The sequence below is a fragment of the Brassica rapa genome, chromosome A07 (assembly GCF_000309985.2).
Source record: "Brassica rapa cultivar Chiifu-401-42 chromosome A07, CAAS_Brap_v3.01, whole genome shotgun sequence".
NCBI lineage: Eukaryota > Viridiplantae > Streptophyta > Magnoliopsida > Brassicales > Brassicaceae > Brassica > Brassica rapa.
This window is the reverse complement of record NC_024801.2, coordinates 2,579,494-2,599,571: the sequence shown is the minus strand read 5'-3', so window position 1 is coordinate 2,599,571 and position 20,078 is coordinate 2,579,494. Positions and strand designations below refer to the sequence as shown.

The 20,078-nt window shown below is 35.9% G+C and overlaps 2 protein-coding genes across 5 annotated transcripts; both read right to left on the bottom strand.

The window, feature by feature from the left end:
• Positions 1–317: 317 nt before the first annotated feature.
• LOC103845938 lies at positions 318–2,292 on the bottom strand. 3 transcript variants are annotated; one of them, XM_009122857.3, is made up of 2 exons: positions 1,790–2,292; positions 318–1,587 (listed from the first exon to the last, which is right to left on the bottom strand). In XM_009122857.3, exon 2 carries the CDS (start codon positions 1,551–1,553, stop codon positions 696–698), a length of 858 nt encoding a protein of 285 aa, XP_009121105.1. In that variant the 5' UTR covers positions 1,554–1,587; positions 1,790–2,292; the 3' UTR covers positions 318–695. The 3 variants fall into 3 exon arrangements, with proteins under 3 accessions (XP_009121105.1, XP_009121104.1, XP_009121103.1); XM_009122856.3 differs by having other exon boundaries at positions 318–1,645; positions 1,790–2,283; XM_009122855.3 differs by having other exon boundaries at positions 318–1,578; positions 1,790–2,255.
• An 8,397-nt stretch (positions 2,293–10,689) lies between these two features.
• On the bottom strand, positions 10,690–16,555 carry LOC103845937. 2 transcript variants are annotated; one of them, XM_009122853.3, is made up of 5 exons: positions 13,737–16,555; positions 13,561–13,637; positions 12,085–13,413; positions 11,829–11,997; positions 10,690–11,581 (listed from the first exon to the last, which is right to left on the bottom strand). In XM_009122853.3, exons 1-5 carry the CDS (start codon positions 13,819–13,821, stop codon positions 10,938–10,940), a joined length of 2,304 nt encoding a protein of 767 aa, XP_009121101.2. In that variant the 5' UTR covers positions 13,822–16,555; the 3' UTR covers positions 10,690–10,937. The 2 variants fall into 2 exon arrangements, with proteins under 2 accessions (XP_009121101.2, XP_009121100.2); XM_009122852.3 differs by having other exon boundaries at positions 12,085–13,416; positions 13,737–16,545.
• Positions 16,556–20,078: the final 3,523 nt, after the last annotated feature.

Here is a 20,078-nt window from a genome sequence, read left to right as displayed (position 1 = left end):
TTTTTTTTGGCCACATCATCTCTAACAACACAAAATCACTGGATGATTACAGGAAGAAAGAGTAGAACCGGATAATAAATGGCATAAATGTTAGTTATTACATTATGTCAAAATCAATGACATGTACTTAATTTCTTTTGCAATCTTAGATATCTTGCAAATTCTCCCTTATAAAAAAACTTGAACTGCTCCTATATTTCTATATGAAGAAAAAATAAAAACAAAAAAAAAGCAGAAAACAAAACATATGCCCTAGCTTAATAAGAAACATTTGTGTTTTTTTTTCTTATGCAAGGTAAACATGTCAAAACAAACAATAACAAACCAACAAAAAGTCATCACTTTATTAAATTGGAGTCACAGCTACAGATCCCAAAAACTAGTCCTTGGTTCAACAAACACTTGCAATAATTCAACAACCAGCATTTAACATTTAAAAACAACATATATATATATAATCTACGTGTCTAGAATATTATTCCCAAATATACAAATAAATTCAAACACATTACCCCAAAAAGCAGAACAATAAAAAAAAGTAACAACACAAGGATTCTACTGGAAATGGCAATGCTGCTGGATCTGCACTCTCTTACCCCTATTAGGTAAAAAAGTTGATATGAACGTACAAATTCGTTTCCTGTTTCACACATTCCTGTAACTTTTACATCCTAACACTTCCATGATAGTCCTGGCTATGATCTCACCTGGCCCACACCACCATTAGAACCTTCCTGCTGAGCCAGCGGGTTAACGGATCCTGCTAATGGAGACTTGGTGATGATTCCTTTTTCTTGATCCTTAGAGGCACACTTGCTCAAAGCCAACTTCTTTAGCTTCACTCTCCCTCTTCTTTTCCCCAACGAGCTACCACTCCCTTCCCCTGTTTTCTCCTTCAGCGCATTATCATCGCATAAGAGAACCTTCTTGTTCACTCGTGTTCTGTCTATTTCATCGTCAGTAGATGTGTCTGAATCCACAACACCAGCAACATCATGCCCATCGTACATCGTACTAGCTACGCTCTTCTGCTTCTTGTTTCTATGACCAGTCAAGACTCTAGGAGAATTGTCTATAGCTCGATTCAGCCTCCGCGCTAAATCCTCATCCGCGACACCTTTCGAATACAGAACATGAACGGGGACATGTTTCTTCTGCTTGTTCTTCCTCGGAGACCTCTCCTTCGCCGTCTCAGCGGGAAACGAAGCGAACAGCTCCAACGCACTCTTGGCTGCAGCTACCGCCTTTGAAGCAATAAAGGCTTTCTCGTTAGCCGCGGCTCTCGCCGCCTTAGCGATCTTAGCCGCTAAAGCGGCGGTTGCTTTCGAGGCCTGAGCTAGCTCCTCGGGAGAGCGACCGTTGTCATCGTTTATCTGGGAAGACAGAAGATTGTCGAGATGTGTCTGCACGTCTGTCGAAGCAGAGGAGGAGGAAGAGCCGTCTGAATATGAAGTGGAAGAGGATCCGTTGGAGTTCTGTTTCTTGAATCCGGCGAGTAACCGCTTCCGTGGAGGCAGAAGCGTGTCGGCATCGCAAGCATTTGTTGTCGCCATTACACAAAAATCTCTGTCCGATCAGCTAAAACCCCTCAATATGTCCGAATCAATACCAAATCAGATCATTAAAATCAAGATCCAAATCGATCCTAACAAACAGTTGATCAATTAAATTATAACATTAAAAAAAAAACAAAAAAAAGCTCAGATTATAAGGTAGTGAATAAAAGATGATTGCTAAACATTTAGAATAATAAGAATCAAAGATGAAGAAGCTGTGTATGTTTAAGTACCTGAAACCTTCTTTTTCCTGTTGGTACAAGGTGAGAATTGACGCGGCTTACTTTATCATCGATGAAACGGAGAAGACAAAGAGAGAGGTTAGAGATGAGAGGAAGAAAATTAGGGTTTTCAGAAGGAGGAGATGAATGGGGAAGAGATGATGATAGAGAAGGAGGAAGGAAGGAAGGAGATGTTTGTTTCCAATCTCTCATCATCCATTTTCGTTTTTATATGTAAACCCTACGGATCAGTTTTAATTATCTCTTTTAACTGTTGTTCTTTTACGTTTGTGTTTCACATATTTTACCTCGTTGAGTAAACCGGAAGTTTTTTACTTCCGTCCGTCCAACTATAATGACGGCCGTCATAACTCTCTTTTTCCTTTTTAACGGAGCTACACGATACAGAGGAACATCCATATTCTTGTCTCGACCTACGTCAGGCTGGTCATGATTCTTATTACTTGACTTATCACCGTTACTCTATACTGATACCCATCTTACAAAATCAAGTACTTCACTTTATCAAATTGACTAATAAATAAATCTACAAATTTTATTATTTGCAAATTCAAATTAAGTATCAAATATCTATATATTTTTTTTTATATTTGTTTGCTTATTTGACCCGTTATATGCTATTCATTCTAAAAAATATTGAAAAATTGTCAAAATACCACATTCGAAAATTTTTCATATTTACATTAATCAATTTTCTTCTCACTTTTAATGAAAAATAAAAGACATTTAGAACTTTAATGTTAACTAATCTACACTTTAGAGTTAAGAGGTGGGGTATGATTTTTGAAATGTAAAATTTAGGATTCTAATAAATAGATAAATAAATACTTCAAAACATAAAAAAAAAATTTAAAACTTGTTTCAAAAATAATTTTCGATTTTGAGAAAGAAATTTTGAAAAAAAAATTTGAAAAAATACAAAAAAGAAATTTATAAAAAAGTTCGAATTTAAAAAAGTATAATTCAAAATTTTTTTCAGATATATCCGTCAGAAGAGTTCCATAAAGAAAACTGGAAGATTTTCAGAGAAGTCGTCTCAAACAGAGACACATAAAGTCAATTGAAAAACTAACATCTGCATTGACCAGAGGACTTCCATGTAAGTTTTCTACATCCAAATATGATTTTCCTAGACGACTTACACGAAATTTGTCCAAAGAACAATAAAACTTCAATATTTAATTTTTGTTGGACTCCGGTTACTTTTGCAATTGAAAAATAAAACTTAAATATTTAGTTTTATCCGGACGACTTACATGAAAGTCTTCCGCTAGACGACTTACATGTAAGTCTTCCAAGATTTTATTCCGAGATTTCGTTCAAACCTTGGTTACCACAGACAACTTATGTGTAAGTCGTTTGCCGGAAGACTTACATGTAAGTCGTCCGGAAAAAATTAAGTATTTAAGTTTTATTTTTTAATTGCAAAAATAACCTGAGACGACTTACATAGAAGTCGTCTAACAAAAATTAAATATTGAAGCTTTATTTTTCTGTGGACGACTTTCGTGTAAGTCGTCTAAGAAAAATCAAATTTCTGACACAAACCGATCAAATGAAAAACTAACATGTTCATCTTAGACGACTTAAATTAAGTCGTCTCAGGAATTTTCGAAATTTTTTTGAAAACAAAAGTAAGCCAAAATTTACAAAGTAAGATTTTCAGAAATCTCTGGAAATCTTACTTTGTAAATTTTCAATTGCAAAAATGACATTTTTGACTACCTTCTAGAAAGTTGGCTAGTAGATTTTCATGAAGTCGTCTACGTCAACGTTTAATAAATTTTTATTTTTCTTAAACTATAAAGACCTATTTAAAATTTTTTTGTTAATTCATCTATATTAATCAATATTGTAGCTCCTGAATGAAATTCATAACTTAATTGGTGATAATTATGAGGTTAACAACATTCATGCTTATAAATATTTCTAGGTTTAGAGGATGGCTGTTTGGACTTCTAGGTTTGGAATTAAGAAGATAGGATTAAATAGGTTTGTTTTGGGTTGATATCTTGAGTTTGATAAGATTCTGATGACGAGTTTTTGATGAATGCAAAATGCCACAAAAAAAAGCATATTGATAGGAAAATAGTTAATAATTTGTCAAATAGATAAGAATTATTAGAGAGTTATAAAGATTTCAGTAGAAAACTTGGAATTTTGTAAGAAACAATGCTTGAAAGTAACTCAAACTGACTATGCCAAACTTTCAAAACGTCAAAATACCTTTGAGGAAGTAATGCAAGTTTTTTCAAATATATACCAAAAGTTTACATATATCAGTACAACCTCTATAAATTAATAATATCAGGACTTTGAAATTTTATTAATTTATAGAGATATTAATTTATAAATTTTTTGCTTATTTAAATTTTTTATTTTAAGATATTTATTTTAAGAGAAGAAAAATATTTGATTTTATTGTATAGACTTTAATTGGTATTTTTTGAAATTTGACATTTATATTAATTTTATTATATTATTTGGTGTATATAATATATATTGCATATAACTTAAATGTATTTTTAGATATATTATTACTAAATCCCATCAAAAATATATTAAGTGTTAATAAAAATTAAAGATAATTTCATTGTGAATATAAAATAAACAATATAATAATAGGTTCTTATTTATATAAAATATGTATACATATAAATTATTAATTTATAATTTTAATGGGACCATATATTTACATAAAAATTCTTGAAAGAAAATATTATCTTATTATTTTATCGATTTTGTGTCAAACTTTGAATTGGTCCAAATTGGGACCGGCGAATTTATTGATTTATAGAGGTTATTAATTTATCGGGTATTAATTTATAGAGGTTCTATTGTAGTTCTAAAAAGCATGCATATTATTACTAATTTTAGCATTCCCCTCAATATCGCCCTTTTGAACAACATTTTATCTTAAAATGCTTGTTTACCAAAAAAGTTACTAAGAGAAAAGCGGCTAGGGCTTTCGACGACAAAAATGGCGATTCCAAGATCTGGTTGATCTCGAAGCCGATCTAGTCTCAGCGCGCCCTCGACAGCTTTCTCTCTGGCACAAGGGAGACTATCCCACAGTCCTTGTGGCCTCCTTGGATCTGCAGCATCGGAGGAGCAAGCACGTTGACGTATTCCCTAAGGATCAGTCTCTGCCTTACGATTGATCTTCAACAAGTACACTCCTTGGTGTATTTGATTTCATTCTTCACCCACCATCACACTCTCCGCGGTCCTTTCATCTTTCCAATCTTAGTCTTTGCTGAGATCTCCAGTTAACCTAGAACGCAGCGACGGTGGTTGTGCTCCACATCGTCATATGGGGTTGACGTTCAAATCTGCTCATCAAGCAGATCTTAAAGGCAAGGGGATCTTATACGAGGATGATGATGAGCCAGTAAAGCTGGTTGATCGGGACGATTCATTTGTCATTAAGGAGTTTGGTCTGACCTTGATCGGGAAGATCCTAAACCCGAAAAAAACAGAATGTTGAGAAGTTATTCCGGACGATGCCTTCTAAATGGGGCTTGGCAGAGAGAATCACTGCCAATGATCTAGGGAATGGAAAGTTCCTGTTCAACTTTACAAACATGGAGGATTTGAACTACGTTATGGCGAAGGGGCCTTTCCACTTTAACTTTTGTATGTTCGTATTGGTTCGCTGGGAACCCATTGTTCACGACGATTACACGTAGATCATACCATTTTGGGTCCAGTTGATTGGCTTTCCTCTCCATTTGTGGACTGACACGAACCTAAGGAATATAGGTTACAGAATTGTGCATATTGATACAATGGAGCTCACGGAAGGACGTATGCTCATAGATGAGGACTCACGACGGCCTCTGAAGTTCTCCCGGAAGGTTGAATATGAAGGTGATTAGGTTACGATCGAGATTAAGTATGATATGATTTTCAAACACTGCACTACCTGTGGCATGCTCTCACATGAGAAAGGATATTGCCCCTCCATCGGTACTAGACAGCCTACTGTGGAACGGTCAGATGTGTTCACACGCATGCATTTACCGGCTCGTCAAAATGTCATCCGTGATACTCAAGGTAACGATCAAAGCTTCATCAGCCTTCGCTGAAGATAAGAGAGCCACATTCTCGCAACTATGCAGAGTATGCGCCAAGGCATGACTTGCGTAATAATCTACGAGATGGGAGGCAACCGGTTTAATGGTGTAACTACAAAGGTAAAGTGGGCAAATGTAGAGATCAAGCCTGTAAGGCACATGAAGCTACGCGTCAAGCGAGGTGCCCCATTGGGTAGCTCAAGCCGGAAGTTTGAGATCCTCCGTCGGGGTTCTCCAAGCAAGCGTATGGGTCGCTCTGGCTCACTTGCACCAGAGAGAGCTGAGAAGTCAAGGCGACACTGGTATGGACCGAAGAAGTATACTGACAATTCCAAAGGTGATGGTTCTATGAGTTCCAAAAACTCATCACACCGTTATCAATGAGGACACTCAGTTGGAACTGTCGAGGGATTAGAAATGACCTCACAGTTCGAGGCCTTACGGAGATGTGTCAGAAGCATCACCCATGACTTGTGTTTCTTTCTGAGACGAAGAACAGGAGGCTGCTGTTGCAAAACATTCAGGCCGACTTAGGATTTGATCATTTGTTTACTGTTGAGCCACTTGGTCTTAGCAGAGGTTTAGCTCCTTTGTTTATGGATGAATTTCAAGTTAATCTTTTATTTTCAAATAACAGAATGATTGACATTGAGGCAGTCATTGATGGAATAAAAGTCTTTATGACGTTTGTTTACGGACCCTGTCTTAGAGCATAGGGAACTTGTATGGGAACGTCTTACGCTTTTCTCAACAACACGTAATGGACCTTGGTTCATGATAGGTGATTTTAATGAAATTACATATCATAGTGAGAAAGAGGGAGGACAAAAGCGTTCTGATAGCTCCTTCTTGCCCTTCAAGCAGATGCTAAGTGACTCTGGTATGCTGGAATTTCTATTTACTGGGAATAAGCTGTCTTGGATTGGAAAAAGATCAGGAGGGACAACTGTTAGATGCAGGTTGGATAGAGCAGTGGGTAATGAGGATTGACATGAAAAGTTTCCTCATACAGCGACCAAGTATCTTAGACTTTAGGGATCGGATAATCGTCTGGTCCTTGCGGATATTCTCACAAAGCCAGTGAGGAAAAAGAAAAAGTTTTAATTTGATAAATGTTGGCTGGATAATGAGGAACTACAACAAGTCATTCTGGAAGGATGGAAGTCAGAGGATCTGCCTTCCGAAGCGAATATAATGGAGCATATTGCTAGCTGTCGGAAAGTCTTGAGCCAATGGAGGAGACAAAACAATGTGAATTCAGAGAAGCTAGTGGAGGAACTAAAGGGGAAGGTGGAGGGTCTGTATTCGAATGATGGTGCTACTTCCGAGGAAATATCTGAAGCTTAAAGAAATTATCTACTGCTCTTAAGGCAGAAGAGATGTTTTGGAGACAGAAAAGTAGGGTTCTCTGGTTAAGAGAGGGTGATAGGAACTCGAAATATTTTCATGCGCTGGTGTAGCAAAGGAGAGCAAGGAAAAGGATAACACAACTCCTTGATGAACATGGAAATATGGTGGAGGATGAGGAGAGATTAGTAGCCATTGCTACTAGTTACTTTAGGCAAAATTTTTAGTCTTCTAACCTAGAGGATATAGCTGAGGCGCTATCAGAGGTTTCGACAACGATTACTGAGGCAATAAATGCAGATCTAACAGCCCCAGTAACTGAATGGGAGGTCAAATTAGTGTTGTTCGCTATGCACCCAAAAAAAACCCCAGGATAAGATGGGATGACAGCTCTCTTCTATCAGAAGTTTTGATATATTGTCAAAGATGACTTAACTCGTATGGTTAATCAGTTCCTTTTTGAAGGGACTACATGGCCTCAATGACACGAATATCTGCTTAATCCTTAAGACAACGAAGCCAAATGAGATGACAAAATTTAGACCTATCAGTCTATGCAATATCAGCTACAAGATAATATCTAAAGTCTTATGCCAAAGATTAAGGAAGGTTCTTCCACACGGATCTTCCACACGGATATCTGAGACCCAATCGGCCTTCGTTCCTGGTAGACAAATCAGAGATAATATCATGATAGCCAGGAGATGTTCCACGCTTTGAGAACCAAACCAGGAGGAAGAGTTAAGAGAATGGCCATAAAAACTGATATGAGCAAAGCATATGTAGGATGGAATGGTCATTCATTGAGGCCGTCATGAGAAAGATGGGGTTTTCGGAGATATGGATTGACTGGATTATGAGATGCATCACCTCGGTCAAGTATAAAGTTCTCATGAATGGAGAACCAAGGGAAAATATTGTCCCAGGGAGAGGTTTAGTCAAGGAGATCCTTTGTTTCCTTTCATATTTATTCTATGCACGGAAGCGCTCGTTAGCCTTCTAAATCATGCTGAGAATCAAGGAAAGATAACGAGGATGCGAGTCGCACAAGCTAGCCCCTCGGTATCACACTTTCTCTTTGCTGATGATAGCCTATTCTTTTGTAAGGTGGAGCCCCGTGAATGTGAAGAAGTTATGAAAGTAGTCAGAAAATATGGAAAAGCATCAGATCAATGTATCAATTTTGATAAATCCTCATTACTCTTTGGTAAAAGGATTTCAGGGAATGATCGACAGTAGATTATAAATACACTTGGTATCCAAAACAAAGGTGGAATGGTATCCTACTTAGGAATCCCAGAAGACATTAGTAGATCAAAGTGTAAACTATTTGCTTTTTTAAAGGAGAAACTCTTACACAGAGTGAATGGTTGGACTGGTATATGGTTGTCTAAGGGAGGAAAGGAAGTCTTAACTAAATCTATCTTGTTAGCTCTTCCGACTTATGTCATGTCTAGTTTTCTGCTCCTTTTGGAGATATGTGAGAATATAGCAGCTGCCATTGTACAATTTTGGTGGAGCTCGAATCCGCCAAAAAGAGGTATTCATTGGGCAAAGTGGGAAAAATATGTGTGCACCTCGAGAGGAAGGATGAATTGGGTTCCGCATGATCCATGAATTCAATCTAACTATCTTAGCTAAACAGCTTTGTCGTCTTGTTCAGTTTCCAAACTCATTAGTAGCGAGAGTTCTTCAGAGAAAGTGCTATCGACTGAGTTCGCCTTTGCGAGCAGGAGCAGTGGATTCCCCTTCGTATGTATGGACTAGTATTATAGCTGCAAGGAAGCTACTACTTTTGGATATCAAAAGCAAAGTGCATTCAGGATATGAAATTAATGTGTGGGAGGATCCTTGGATTCCTTCGACGCCAGCAAGACCGGCTCGCTCCCGGGTCCTAGTAGTAAACCCAAAGATGACTGTCAGCAGTCTCATTAATTTTGAATCAAAGGAGTGGGATGCTCGATTATTGGAACAATATGTAGATCAAGAGATATACCGATGATTCAGCGTTTGGCCATAAGCCCTACTCATAGACGGGATACATTTTGCTGGAGCTACATTAAAAATGGCCAATATACTGTCAAGTCTGGATATTGGGTAGCTACAAATTTGATGAGAGAGAACGAGGATGCATAGGTTCTTCAACCCAGCTTAGCAAAACTCTAAGCCTTAACTTGGTCAGTGAACGCGCCACAAAAGATTTGTCATCTTCTATGGCAATTAATTTCAGGATAGGTAGCGGTAACAAGGAATCTGGTACGCCGCAATATGCGATGTGATAATTTTTGCCCAAGATGTGGAGAGCCAGAAGAAACTGTTACTCCTGCAATCTTTAAATGCCCACCGGCCGTACAAATTTAGGCATTATCATCAACACCAACGAGTCCTCAGATCTTCCCAGTATCAGGTATCTATGCTAATATGGATTTCCTTTTTTGGAGGAAGAAAAATATTTTGAAGCCAGAAGATGATAGAGACCCTTATCCTTGGATAATTTGGTACATCTGGAAAGTTAGGAACGATAAGTTGTTTAGAGGCATTGACAGAGACCCATTAGAACTAGTCAAGTATGCAGAACGTGAGTGCCAAGCTTGGTACAATGCAAAGGAAACTTCACATGTCACTCCACAGGTACAAACTGCTGAAGATACACATGCCTTAAGCTTGAGTAATATTTGTATGGTGGATAGTTCATGGACATCCACAGCTCAGTTTAGTGGAATGAGATGGGTTTGGAAGGATAGCATGGAGAAAGTTCAACTCATGGGAACAAGGAATCTAAGGAGACGTGAGACGCCTCTACACTCAGAACTGGAAGCACTACGATGGGCAATGGAGAGCATGATACAACACTCGACTTGTCAGAGATTTGGGAATGATTGCAATGATAGAACAGCCACAAGCTTGGCCTAAATTCTCAACTGAGCTGGAAATCATTCAAATTCTTCGGTTGTGCTTTTCAGACTTCATGATCAACTACTTCCCAAGGACACATAATGCAATTGCAGATTCGTTAGCTAGGAATGCACGTTCTTTTCATAGACTTTTATGTTACATTGGTTGTTCTATTTCAGTCTGGTTATCCAGACCAGCTCAAATTTGAGTAATAGAATAACCATTTGTTTTGCTCCAAAAAAACCATTCTATCTTTGTTTTGAAATCCCTATATCCTACAGAGTATTATAATTTATAGGTATGTTGACCAAAATTATTGTTGTGAATTCTACATTTGTGACCATCTGAGAACCATCATCGGTATTTGACCAATAGACCCATAGTAATCGACGGTGAATACAACTAAACACAATTTTTTTCTTTATTTAGTGATGCACACTCTTCATAGAACCATGTGTTGGGAGAAAAGACTAGTCTTGAAACATAATGATAAAGGTCAAACTAGATGATGATTTATCATCAGTTGTCGTCTAATTCATGAATAATTGTAAGGCTCAGTTGGCTCATTTGTGATGAATATGAACCATTAAATTTTATAAACTCATTTTAGTATTAGTAAAATAGTAGTTATGTAGCAATGAGAAGAGAGCTTCCCTGTACTGCAAATAAACAATTACAGGTACCATGGAAACTCCCCTCTTCAAGAAAAAACACTCCCTTAAAAATAACCCTATTTACAGAAACACACCCAAAAAAAAAACCATTCACGTAACCAAACCAAATCAATCAGTTCTGCTTCAGCATCTCAACTCTTATTTATCTTAAACCATTTGTGCTCTTAGATCTTTAACAACTTCCTCAACAAGATCAGACATGATCATACCTTCAACTTCTCTCCCCAACACAGTAGCTTCTTCATCAATCAAACCACTCCATGGACACCTCTCCAAGTCCCAACCAATGATCCCATCCAATGAACAAAAGGGTTTCTCTGGCTGAGAATATAAATACTCCGACATGATCCTCCAAACTGATTCCAGCAAATATTTACCTCGTATAGACGTTGGTTCAAACACGTACGAGTTCATAAGTTTCTTCCTGTAACCTGACTTTCTCACTGGTCCAAGCACCACCGTAAGCACCTCGTTCAGAAGATCAAACAGTATGTTGTGATTATCTTCAATATCCTCTTCGTCTTCTTGATTCTGATTGCTTCTCTTCTTTAGATTCTCTTTAGTTTCTTCAAGAACAGACTTGTTTATAGGCTTTGCAAATGGATCCCATCTAGACAATGATCTATCTGTTGTCCCTTCATACAAACCAGAAGCCACAAGAAGATCTCTAACAAATGTCTTATCTGGATTTCCTAAATCAACGGTGATCTCAATCTCTCGAGCAGCTTCTTCCTCCACAGGCGTTGGTACTTGTATATCTGAGTCAAGCTCATTTATCTGCCTTCTTAGTTCTGTGAATCAGCAGAAACAGAGAATGAGAAACACTTCAAAGAGTGTGTGAGCAGGGCCGGTCGGGTAAAGCCAAATGAAACATCGGTCTATAACCCCCAAATATTTGAAGAAAATTACATAAATATAAACCACCTAAATTTGTTTTAAAAAAACAATTATTGAAATCTTTATTAAATCGTCTATAGTTTTCAAAATCTCAGGACCTGTACTGGAACATTTGAAGGAAAAAAAGGAGAGCAGTCTTACCACTTAGATTGGAACTGATATCTCTGAATACTTGAGGCATACCATTCTCATCAGATACAGTCACATCCGGCGTCGAAACCTGGCTGAGATAATCGACATTTCGCCAAAACTCTTCTGGAGTACTGCTGCAGACTGATGCAGGACTTGGAGGCACTTCTGTTGAATTCTCCTGAGAGAAAAGAAAAAAACAGAACACAAAACTTGTCTTAGTTTAGATCATAAGGACACCTCGAAATGGTGACAGAAAAGTTCTTACATTTCGATCGTAAAAGCTATTAAACCTCGAACCCGTCACAAAGTCTTTGATCGATTCATCCTCAAAGCTGTTAGATTCGATCATTGAACGTATCTTCTTACCAAAGATTCTTCCTCTAAGAGTTGATCTGAAACTGGAAACTTTCTTCCTGAGGTTGAATCTTTCTTTCCTCCTGATTGGATCCACAACAACTGGTTCTGTTTCTGTTTCTGTTTCTTCTCCCTCTGTTATTACAGACTCGTGTTTCCTCATGATCTGCGCGCCAGTCAAAACATGCCTATCCTCCAACAGAAGCTTGCCAAACGAGGTCCCTGAGACGGGAGCAGAGAGTGATCTTTTGAGGTTTCTTGGCGATGAAGGCTCCTTCTTATGAACATTTCTTCTCGAGTCTTCTTCGATTTCATCGGTATGTTTCTGCAAGCTCTCGGCGTCCGATACAGTAGGCCTCAAACGGTTACTGCTACTCGTCTCTTTACTCAAAACATTGCGAACTCTCTCTGCTAGTAGTTTTCTTGTATCTCTACTAATAAAATCTTGAGGAGAGTCTGGTGCATTGCACTGAACCTCACTCGCGGCGTACGATCTCATCGATTCAGATCTCGGAAAGGGCCTTTCGCTGAAAGGAGTCTCGATCCCGCTTCCTCTTACTGATGAGCTTCTCTTGAGAGCAGCTCTTCCTTGAAGCTCACCTTTTAGCCTCTCCTTCACTTCCTCGAGAAACTCTTCTATGCTGCTACCTCTGCTTCCTTCCATGGTCGTCCCCGAAGAACTAGTTAGCGAGTCTTCGTAATCGTACACTCTCTGAAGACCTGGTCTTAGAACCACGATCCTTGTCGGACCGGTTCTGTCTGATTTCAAGTTGAAATCTCGACCGAAGCTTCTAGTTCTTGTGAAGAGCCTCTCTTTCTCGGAGCCGGAATCGATGATTCTTGAACAGTCTTTAGACCTTTTATCAGCTTGCCATGCTTCGAACTCTCTTCTGAATCTTTGAAGCTCTTCTTCTTGAGGATGTTCTCTACGCATTGGTGGATTTGTGATATCATCTGTCTCCATTGCATTCACTGCTGATGAGGCTAACCTCCTCTCCTTCTTGTTTCTTTTCCCTCCTCCTTGATCCACTTTAGCAGTGTGGCGAGGATTGATCCAAGCCGTTGATTTAGTTGACTCCAAAGGAAGTGCTTCCATTCCCATCAGCTTAGCTACAAGGCTTGGGGAGTTATGTTTGTCGTTGGAACGTTTCGAGAGCTCTTCGATGATCTTCTTCTTCATTGATTCTTCGATGGGGTAACAGCTTCTCTCGTACCATTCCTCTTCCTCAAATCCATTACTCTGCTGTTAAATTAATAATTAAAAAAAAGTCATTTAGTAATAATTATTATATTCGATTTCTTAAAAAATGATGGTCTTATGACAAGGTTTTGCCGTGATTAAAAAGAAAAAAAGAGAAATGCAAAAAAGAAGTTCGGTTTAAATTACCGGTTTATCTTTGTCGTTATGGAAAGTGTGAAGATTGTCAACTTGAAGCTCAAAACTATTCCTAGGAGCTTCCAGATCTGCTAGCAAATAAATAAAAAGATGATTTGATTAATCAAATCTTCAAAATATAAACCAAGAAATCTAGATTTGTTTTTTTTTTCCTATGTAAATTTCACCTTCGTCGCGGGTTTTGTGATGAGAGAAAACTCTCCGGGAGAAACTGTTGTTGTGGAAATCGAAGAGATGTAATAAGCCTCCCATTCTCCGGTGAAAGAAAAGTTAATAGATGTAGAGAAAGTGAATACTTCCGATCTGATGAATCATATAAGGAATCCGACAAGAGAGAGTGACCTTCGGAACTATTGATTGTCTTAAAAGAGAAGAAAGGATAAAACTTTATTACACAGAGCCAATTCTTGATTAGAAAAAGAAAAAAAAAAGACAGAGTCTGAAACAGGAACAGAACAGAACAGAATAGAACACAGGAGACGAGCTTTACGCAATGAATCGATCGAGAGGGGTAAAAACTATATTCAATGAGATTGTCTCTGGTGAATCAATGAAGCCTCGATAATAGAGAGAATGTGAGAGGATGAGAGAGAAGAAATGGGGGAACAGAGGGAAAGTCGTATTCAGACAGAGAGAGAGAGAGAGAGAGAGAGGGAAGACTAATGGTGTGTAGTAGGAAACTGACGAAACAGCGAGACGAAACACATCTAATCCAAAGTACGGAACTCCGGTCGCTTTCTCACTTTTGACAAGAAGAGAGAGAGAGAAAATGAAAAACGGAATTTTGCAGATGAGAGAGAGAGAGAGAGAAAGAGGAAGCGTGGAGATTCAAAGATAACAGAGTATGCTTTCTCTGGTACGTACGTGGTTTCTGTGAGCCGCTCCAAAATTAAGTAATTATTAATTTTTATTATGTTCTTGAATAACCGTTATTATTCTCATTATTTTTCTTTTTCTTTGTTTATAAACATCTTATCATTATTCTCATTATTGCGAACAGCAAAGAATATAATCACTAAAAATAATGTTACTAGAAATTAGTTTTCTGTTTTATTTTCTTTATGAAGGTTTTGAATAGTAGTTTGGCAGAACCGTTTTCATGTATATAATACTTGTGCATTCAAAGGGATAATCTAAAACAAGTAAACTTAGAAAAATCGAGAAAAATTATCGAGAAGTTGAAAGATGCCTTCATTAATGTTTTTTTTAATTGAAGAAAAAGGAGAATTCTCATTCTTATTTGTAAGTTGGAACGTGCACAGAAGGGTGGTTGGATTGTGAAATCAGTCTCTTCGGTTGTGATTAACTTTCAATAAATGATTTAGTTATTCATACATTAATAGTAAAGATTATGAAAACTATCTATATAAAAACGTAAACAACATAACAAATCATGTAACGAACAGCTCATGGAGGACATATTGAACCGTCATCTGGCTTATGATCATAAAATAACAACTCTCACTTTCATAAACGAAAATTATTTGTCCGGACAATAATTCTCATTTTTTTTCTTAAAACAAAATACCCCTCAATATAATGTAGTTCATCAACTTAATTTATACATTTATTTAAGGATTTATTTGTCGAATAGCCGCTTTTTAACACAAATTAGGTGAGTAACAATAATTTTGACATAATGCAATGTCAAATATTTAGACTCTAAATTGTTTGCTTTTATCTTTGTACTTAACAAGTTTCCAATTGCAAACGAGAGAGTAAATGACGTCGTGCTTTTTATGACGTATTACAATCATATATAAAAACAAAGCGCATATCCTATATTTATTTACCACCTAAATTTTAACGCTATGCAATAAAAATGAGAAGAAATAGTAGACGTCTTAAAATAAAAAAATGTGTTCAAAGTAAGTAATATATGTGAACACATGTGAAGAACTGAAAGTTACAAAGTCACATCCATATAACCAAAATAGTATATGACAACCCTAGCAACGGAATAGTAACAACGAAATAACATATTACATATTGTTCAAATTTTGAAATGTATACGATTGCATGAAAGCATGTAATGCTTACTACAACGTTTACCGAAACCTTCTATAAACTAAATTCAAAGCACTAATCACTAAACCCTAAAAGAAAATATAAATTCTAACTCAAATATCACAATATGCAAATAGTACATATGAATCATTATTAAAATAGAATAGTAACAAACGAAATAGCATAATATACACTGTTCAAATTTTGAAATGTCTATGATTACATGGAATGAAGTTATGTTTACTCCAACATCAAACTCAAACCTTCCATAAACTAAACAACAAAAAAAAACTAATCACTAAACTCTAAAAGAAAATATGAAAGTGGTAATGTTTGCCCCAATGTCAACTCCAATCGTCCATAAACTAAACCCTAACAACTAATCACTATATCTTACATGAAAATATAAACCCTAATCCAACGTCAACACAAATCTTCCGTAAACTAAACCCAAATTTCAAAATGTCATACAGATTCATTTCCATTATACAAGAGGCATGTAGAATAGATAAAGTGAAAATGTAGTTGCAATCTAAAGACAATATACCATCTTTCTCAAATGTTGATATACCTATGGCTTCATGGAACGTGGTAATGCTTGCCCTAATGTCAATCCTAATTGTCCAAAAACTAAACCCTATCAAGTAATCAGTAAACCCAACGGGGGAATATAAACCCTAATCCAAATATCACAGTATTAAAGTGGTAATGTTTGCCCCAATGTCAACCTCAATAGTCCATAAACTAAACTCCATCAAGTAATCACTAAACCCAACATCAAAATATAAACCCTAATCCAAATATCAAAATATGAAAGTGGTAATGCTTTCCTCAATGTCAACTCCAATCGTCCATAGACCCTATCAAGTAATCACTAAACCAAACACGAGAATATAAACCTTAATCTAAATATCAAAATATGAAAATAGGAATTACTAGTATAATGTGGGAAGCTACTTTAAGTGATATTAAATACAAGTATGAATTCGAAAGCTATAGGCGGTGATACTAAACCGTCCAAGATATTACATGATTGCAAAGAAGATGATTTTCCATTCTATGTATTTTTTTTTTTGAATTATACAGAGGTATCCTGGCCCCACAGCAGTGATCCAGACTAGTCACGTTTTGCCACGTGTCGGTCCTATGTCCCTGGCGATGCCGAAATGTTAATTCTCCAGTGGCCGGGATTCGAACCCAGGTGGCAGTACTCACAACTGTAAGCCCTTTACCACTAGAGCACTACAAGAAAACATCGACATACTGAGGGAAAAAATCGTCGGTATGTCGTCGGAATAACGCTATTCCGACGACATACCGACGAAAAAAAGTCCTCGGAAATAACTCCTCGGAAATTCATATTTCCTCGGAAATCCCTCGGAAATTTCCGACGGAATTCCGAGGAAATAAATTTTCGAGGAAATTCCGAGGACCACAAGTTCGTCGGAAAGTCCTCGGAATATTCCGAGGAAGATGTCGTCGGAATATCCCGAGGGATACACTTCCTCGGAATATTTCCAAAACTAAAAAAAAAATTATAATTTTTTTTTTAAATTGAATTTCGAAAATATAAAATTAAAATTGAAATAGAAAACATATTTAAAATACAAAAAATAATAAAATAGTTTTTATAAATAAAAAAATGTTTTATAAATACAAAATTAGTTTTAATAAATATAAATATTTTTATAAATATGAAATCATCTTTTTATAAATACAGAATAGTTTTTATAAATACAAAAATAATAAAATAGTGTTTATAAATCAAAAAAATGTTTTATAAATACAAAATTAGTTTTAATAAATATAAATATTTTTATAGATATGAAATCATCTTTTTATAAATACAAAATAGTTTTTATATATACAAAAAATAATAAAATAGTGTTTATAAATCAAAAAATGTTTAGAAATACAAAATTAGTTTTATAAATATAAATATTTTTATAGATATGAAATCATCTTTTTATAAATACAAAAAATAATAAAATAGTGTTTATAAATCAAAAAAATGTTTTATAAATACAAAATTAGTTTTAAAATATGAAATCATCTTTTATAAATCCAAAAATTGAATTTATATACAAAAAACGTTTTGTATATTTAAAAATAGTTTTTATAAATACCAAAATAAACAAATAGTGTTTATAAATCAAAAAAATGTTTTATAAATACAAAATTAGTTTTAATAAATATAAATATTTTTATAAATATGAAATCATCTTTTATAAATCCAAAAATCGAATTTATATACAAAAAACGTTTTGTAAAATAGAATTTATATAGAAAAATTGTTTTGTAAATACAAAAATAATAAACAATTTATAAAAAAATTCTAAATCAATTCAACACAACCAAATCACAATTCTAAACCTATTACACAACAAATCACAATCCTACCCAATCACCCTAACAAAAATCTTTCAAAAAACTTCTAAAATCATCAAATCTACTTAAAAACCTAACAAATAGGACCTAAGAGAGTGGGATAGGGTCCTTACATGATTTGTAAGGGAATGGAGAGGATTCGCCGGAGAGATCGTCGCGAGAGAAGGTGGAGAATGCCGAAAGGAGAGAGAGATCGCCGGAGAGGAAGAAGAGAGAAATGGGGAAGAAGATGCGTTTCGAGTTTATAAAACCTAGGGTCCGGCGGATATTTTCCGTCGGAATTCCCTCAGTATTTTCAATTTCAATTTTCGCGAAATATTTGGCGGCTTGTTTGCCCGGTTAAATGAAAATATTTCGAGGAAATTCCGACGGCCACTTAAATATCCGTCGGAATTTCCTCGAAATATTTTCATTAATTCGAGGAAAAAGAATATCCTGTGCATGTATTTTTATTAATTTATATTGTTCCTCGGAATTTCCTCGGAATATTCCGATGAAATTCCAAGGAACACATGTTTGGGGTTTCAAAACATCAAATTTTTTTGCCCTATATCATTTCTTATACAAATGCAATGCATACCATTGAGGAATCTTTGTATAGATGATCATAAACCATGAAATAACAAAATTTCAAAACGAATTGTAAGTATTCCCTTTACCGTTCATTAAAGTGTATAAGTGTTTCTCTTATGTTGTGAGGATTTCGTTCATACAATCGGAAAAGTGTTATATAAGTGTTTCACTTAAACAAATTTTTGACTTCATAATCAGTCTAAGACACTTAATAGGGGTTATATAAGTGTTATTCAAACCGCAAAACGTTGTTTTCGGTTTAAAAACCCTACTTCCTCGGAATTTCCTCGGAATAATCCGAGGAAATTCTGAGGAAAAACAAGTGTTCCTCGGAATTTCCTCGGAATATTCCGAGGCTTTTCCGAGGAAACATAAACCCTAAAAGCAAAGCCCTGAATCGTCGGAAAAGTCTCGGACTATGCCGAGGAAATTCCGAGGAAATATGATTTCCTCGGTATTTCATCGGTATATTCCGAGGAAATCATATTTCCTCGGTATTTCATCGGTATATTCCGAGGAAATTCCGAAGAAACCCAAATTTTGAGCTTCCTCGGAATTTCTTCGGAAATTCGGAATTTCCTCGGAAATTCGGAATTTCCTCGGAAATTCGTCGGAATATTCCGAGGATCTCATTTTCCGTCAGAATGTCCGTCAGAATTACGCTGTTTTCTTGTAGTGGAGCTAGAAGCCCCGGTTCATTCTATGTATTTCAAATGAAATAGAAACAGGAAATATATATATTTTTGCAGACTAACCGTGGGATATATAAGCTGACGTGTGCGAATGGAAAAAGTGATGACGTATTTCATGGAATAAATGGCCAATAGTTGGTTACATATATTCCATAAGAAAGGGTAGGAAGAAGCCACGTAAAAAAATAGAGTTACAAAAATATTTTTTTTTAATCTTTTTTTTAGGTTTCACTGGTTGGAAAATGGGACAATACATTATTACAGAAAAGTAATACATTGTATATAAATGAATTATACATTTTTCATGGTTATACAGTTCAATTTTCTTTATTTAATATGTTTCATGGCTGCGATAAGAGTTGGACATCAAGAAAAGGATATGATGGTTTATTAGTTACATGGTATACACATGTAACCATGACTTGTCACTTGGCCTATGATATCTATGAACACACAAAAAAAAGATCTAACATGTCCTGGAACACAAGATTTTTACAGCGTTTGGTCTAAAACCTATACGAATTAGGGACCATAACATATAACACATAGTTTCATTAGGGTTAGGGGTTTCTGAATCTCTCGAAATGTAGATACAAATAATATTGACAATAACTTGAGAAAGAGAAAAGGTCTCTCAAAATTTAGTATATATTTCTTAAAATCTTATATACTATCTAATTATTTAGAAAATATACTATCTAATTATACATTAATATTATTTGTATAAATACTCTATCTGAGATTTTTTTTTTTGAAAAATAGTTAAACACAGGTCTACTAAAAAACCAGATCTAATCTCTAAGATGTACAATCCACAGATGGATCCGCTCTCGTGTATTTAATTGGACC

Excerpts from the sequence above, each read along its gene's own strand:
- LOC103845937 (XM_009122852.3), bottom strand. The coding sequence starts at position 13,821 with ATGGGAGGCTTATTACATCTCTTCGATTTCCACAACAACAGTTTCTCC. Across the intron at positions 13,638-13,736 it reads TCACAAAACCCGCGACGAAG|ATCTGGAAGCTCCTAGGAAT; the intron begins GTGAAATTTACA and ends ATTTGCTAGCAG. Across the intron at positions 11,998-12,084 it reads ATAGCTTTTACGATCGAAAT|GAGAATTCAACAGAAGTGCC; the intron begins GTAAGAACTTTT and ends CTTTTCTCTCAG.
- LOC103845938 (XM_009122857.3), bottom strand. The coding sequence starts at position 1,553 with ATGGCGACAACAAATGCTTGCGATGCCGACACGCTTCTGCCTCCACGG.